This window comes from Gavialis gangeticus, unplaced genomic scaffold (genome assembly GCF_001723915.1).
Source record: "Gavialis gangeticus isolate Ggan-Ray unplaced genomic scaffold, GavGan_comp1, whole genome shotgun sequence".
Classification (NCBI taxonomy): domain Eukaryota; kingdom Metazoa; phylum Chordata; order Crocodylia; family Gavialidae; genus Gavialis; species Gavialis gangeticus.
In genome coordinates, this window is record NW_017728998.1 from 22,543,731 (window position 1) to 22,548,611 (window position 4,881).

The window sequence follows — 4,881 nt, forward strand, 5'->3', positions numbered from 1 at the left end:
CCCTGCTGTTGTCTTCTCTAGACTAAATAATCCCAGATCTTCCAACCTTTTTTTATAAATTGTTTTCTAGACCTCTAATAGTTTTTGCTGCTCCCTGCTGGACTCCTAATTTACCCATGCCTATTGGTGACACGTACGGGGAGAGATGAGATTGGCTGTGCACCCCCTGGAAATGCTAGCTGTGAAACCAGGATCAGCCGCTGGGGAACCCCTCCCCCCCCAGTAGGCGATCAACTGCTGGGGGAGTTCCCCACCCCCCGGTCAGTGATCTGGTGCCCCCCCAGACTCGGGAGACCATGCCCATGTCTTTCTTGAAGTACAGGGCCCAAAACTGACCACAGTATTCCAGGTAAAGCCTCACCAGTGTTGAATGAAACTTTTATCAAATTTGTAATTGCAGAGAAAGATGTCTGACAGGATTCATTTTCCAAGTGCCCAAGGCATTAATTATATTTTTCTCCTTCAAATCTTTATTAAATAAGCTTTTGCATGAGCCCTGACATTCTTTTGCCCAGAATCAACGTCCAGTTGACAGGCTTATAATTATCTGATTGTCCACTCTGACCTTTTAAAATATTGGTATACATTTAGCTTTCTTCCAGAAATTCTATATTGGCTCAGGTATATATTAAAATAGATTTGGAAATGTTCTTATTCTGCTAGAATGGCAGAAAGGGTTCACTGCCATAGGCGAACTACTGAAACACTGTCCAAAAACATTATCCCACCCACAAATGGTACATGGAGACACTTCACAAAACAGGCTCAGTCATCTCTTTGTTGCCTGGGGACTTATTCATGCTGGTGAATAGGGGTGTGTGGAGCGGGCAGTATTTGATTCAGATTTGGCCCAATTCAGGGGACAGTGATTCAATTAGCTGACTTGGATCACTGTCTCGATACGATTTGGCTAAATCTAAATCTGCAGATTTGATTCTGATTCAGAGAATCAGCTATTCGGCCATAGGCACAGCTTTATATATTTTTTCTACATACCTCAAGGTACCAGGTGTGGCTCATGAATACTGAGATGGTGTGGCGGATGGAGCATCCCACCAGTGTGGCGGACCCCCCCATGCGGCATCTGCTTCTGAGCGTACGGAGGGACCCCGGGTACCTCCCCAGACTCAGGAGGCATCAGTTGCCAAGCTGGGGGGTGGGGGAAGTCCCCTGTGTGCTTTGTGGTGGACCGGAAGTACTTCTGGTCCACTACTGGGTTTGCCACCAAGTGTGCAGGGGACCCCCCCGTGCTCCCGTGGGATCCTCCGTCTGCCCCATCGTCTCAGCATTCACGAGCCATGCCTGGTACCTCGAGCTATGTAGAAAAAACAAAAAGCTGTTTCTATGGCCAAATTGTCAAATCTCTCTGAATTGATTCAGGGGCTTCCGATTCAATTTGGAGAGATTAATGGGTCTCCTGATTTGATTTGGATTTGGAGATTCAGCCACTGAATCGGGCCAAATCTCCTCCGAATCAAGTCAGTGACTGAAGCTTCATACAGCGCTACTGGTGGACTCCTAAACTGTCAACACTCGGTAATTTTTGAGTTGCTTTACACTGGAGAACTAAAATTAAAAGAAACTGACATGAATTAAATACTTTTGACATGAGTGCAAAATAGTTTACGGCCTTATGAAAGAATACTTGTAGGTTTAGTCTTCCTATATGCTTTATATTCTGCACTTCATAAATATTTATTACAACAGAATTACTTGGTCTACTTGTACAACACACTTTCTTGCTGTCTGTCCAGGAACTGTGGTAAAAACTGTGCTGCCGCAGTCAGCTATGCCAGCTCATTAACCTACTGAAAAAATTCAAGAGAAACTGGAAATCTTGAAATATACTGTACCTGAGATTTTGAAAAGCAACAACAGCAGCTGTTATCATAATAGGGAAGAGGACAAATATGTAGGCATAAAAAAGAAATGTATCTGAGAGTCTTGAGAAAGTATTTAATGGCAGCAAACCAAAAGCTTCTTCACAGAGGTATAGGTTAGCATCAAAATCTCTAGAGAAAGAAGAGTAACAACCATCAGATTATAGATTTTAAATTGGTGGCTGCCTAGAAGACTCAGACTCTTTTTTTTTCACTCCAGTATAAAACAATATTTTTTCTTCTAATAATAATAACATTGGCAAATAGGAGGTAGAACTCATGTTATGCTGCTAAGATTTCAAATAAATGTTAAACTGTCAGCCTAAGTTTGACAATGAGCTGATACAATGAAGGAAAATTCATCTTGGTGCGCTGTGACCAGTGGGGTCCCACAAGGCTCTGCCCTAGGGCCTATACTGTTTAACATCTTCATCAGTGATGTGGACATTGGTGTCAGAAGCGGACTGGCCAAGTTCACCGATGACACCAAACTTTGGGGTAAAGCATCCACACATGAGGATAGGAGGGTGATCCAGGCGGATCTGGACAGACTCATGAAATGGGCGGATGAGAACTTGATGGTGGCTGGACTCGATGATCTTCCAAGGTCCCTTCCAGCCCTAATGTCTACGAAAAAAATCTATGAAAAAAACACTGAAAAATGCAAGGTCTTCCACCTTGGGAGGAAAAACCTGCACCATGCTTATAGGCTTGGTAGTGCTACGCTGGTTAGCACTACAGATGAAAGGGACTTGGGGGTCATGGTTGACCACAAGATGAACATGAGCCTTCAGTGTGATGCTGCGGCTAGTAAAGCGAGCAAAACGCTGGCTGGCATCCATAGATGCTTCTCAAGCAGATCCTGGGACGTCATTCTCCTGCTGTACTCGGCCTTGGTGAGGCCGCAGCTGGAGAACTGCGTCCAGTTTTGGACTCTACAATTATAAAAGGATGTGGAGAAGTTTAGGAGAGTGCAGAGGAGAGCCATGTGCATGATCAGAGGTCAGGAAAACAGACCTTATGATGAGAGGCTGAGAGCAATGGGGCTATTCAGCATGGAAAAGCACAGGCTTGGGGTGATCTGGTGACCACCTATAAGTTTATCAGGGGTGCTCATCAGGATCTGGGGGAACGTCTGCTCACCAGAGCCCCCCAGGGCATGACAAGATTGAACGGTCACAAGCTCCACTGTGAACGATTCAGGCTGGACATAAGAAAGAATTTCTTCACTGCCCGAGCCCCCAAGACTGCTGCCGGAGGCAGTTCAAGCACCCACTTTGAACGCCTTCAAGACGCATTTGGATGCTTATCTTGCTGGGATCCTATGATCCCTGCTGACTTCCTGCCCCTGGGGCAGGGGCTGGACTCGGTGATCCTCTGGGGTCCCTTCCAGCCCAAATGTCTATGAAATCTATGAAACTTTTAACAAAACATACCTCGTTGATCCAAATCCAAATTTTGCTTTCAAGAATTTAAATATATGTTCATCTGACTCAAGATTAAGAATTTTCTATGGAGAAGAAAAATAGTTAAAAGTTCTACTAGTAATTATAATGCAATATCTTTCCATATACAAAAAAAAACATTCTTTAAAAAAAAAAAAATCTTAAAGAATTGTAAGTTGTGTCACAATTTTAATTAGTTCTGGTCTTAAAGTGTAATTTTACTAGATAAGGTACTGTGCAATAAAGATGGCATGGTGCAATGTGTATCTTTGAATATTTCTTTGTCAGTTTACAAGTAAAAAAACCCTTTTATCTGAGAGCAGATCCGTCAAACAGCCTGTGATCTGAGTGTCAACCCAATTTTTCTTTTTAATTCATCATCGTTACTAATAAACTATACATACACATATATACATAGCATTACTAATAAACTAGACATCTTCAGCTATATATGTATGTAATCTCAATGATTTTCAATAATATCCTTTTATGTTCTGTGGAATATGCCAGGCATTTTTACACGCGACGGGTTTAGTCCCCTAAATTGAAATGATCTGTTTTTAACTGTGAGAATTAATAACCCACCGTTTCAATTTACGGGCTTCTGTTACTGTTACAGTGAGGGGCCTGATCCTTTTTCTTTTTTTGTGGAAACTGACTGTATTTCTTGTGGCCAGGCAGCAAGCTGCCAGTGAGTCAAACGGCCCAGTCCTTTCCTCCACAGCAGCAGCGCCCCCTGTGGCCACCTGGGTGGGCTGCTAGCAGGCTGGATACTGCCCTAGCTCAGGCTTGGAGAAGAGCTGGATCAGGCTGGGTGCTGCCTCTGAGCTAGGTCAGCATCCGCCCACTAGCTGCCTGCCCAGGCTGCCCTGGGGAGTGACGCCATTAAAAAAGAAGGACTGGGACTCCCCGCAGCTCACTCCCTGGCCATGAGAGAGGAGGGTAGGCTCCTCAAAAACAAAAGGATCAGGCCCCACTCCCACCCTTGTGGAGCCTGTCTATGCAAGCTGCTGCCAGGCCATGCAGCCTCTAAGCTGCTGGGGCCCCCAGTCCTTCCCTCTGCAGTGGTGCTGCCTCCCCTGGGGGCTGCCTGGGTGGGGTGCCAGCGAGCCCAGGGCTGCCCCACTTTGGAGGCAGCACCTGCTGGATCCAACTCTTACCTGAGCCTGCCTGGGAAGCAGCATCTGGAGGGTTTCCAATGGGCAGGCTCAGGGACGAGTTGGATCCACTGTGGAGTAAAGGACTGGGGGTCCCCCTCAGCTTGGGGCCTGTGTGGCCCAGTAGCAGCTAATGTGGGCAGGCTCCACTGGAAGGTAAAAAAAAAAAAGCAGCAAGGGACCTGATCCTTTTTTTTTTTTTTTTTGGCAGAGCCTGTCCACCTCTCCCGCAGCTGGGGGGCAGGCTTTGAGCTGTGGGGGGGCCCCAGTTTTTCCCTCCATAGCAGCAGCAGCCTCTGGGGCCACCCAGGTGGGTAATTAGTGGTTGGATGATGCCCTAGCTCAGAGGCAGCACCCAGTCCAATTCAACTCTTCCCCGAGCATGAACTGGGACAGCAT

At 46.0% G+C, this 4,881-nt stretch overlaps 1 protein-coding gene across 2 annotated transcripts in view; it reads right to left on the reverse strand.

The window, feature by feature from the left end:
* The window catches only part of DPY19L3 (dpy-19 like 3 (C. elegans)), an 82,603-nt gene that overhangs the window by 33,739 nt on the left and 43,983 nt on the right, over positions 1-4,881 (reverse strand). For both annotated transcript variants that reach the window (XM_019505620.1, XM_019505619.1), the window contains exons 11-12: positions 3,317-3,390; positions 1,854-2,012 (exon numbers count right to left, since the gene is read on the reverse strand). In XM_019505620.1, the coding sequence (XP_019361165.1) occupies positions 1,854-2,012; positions 3,317-3,390 (233 nt within the window). The remainder of the gene's footprint in view (positions 1-1,853; positions 2,013-3,316; positions 3,391-4,881) is intronic.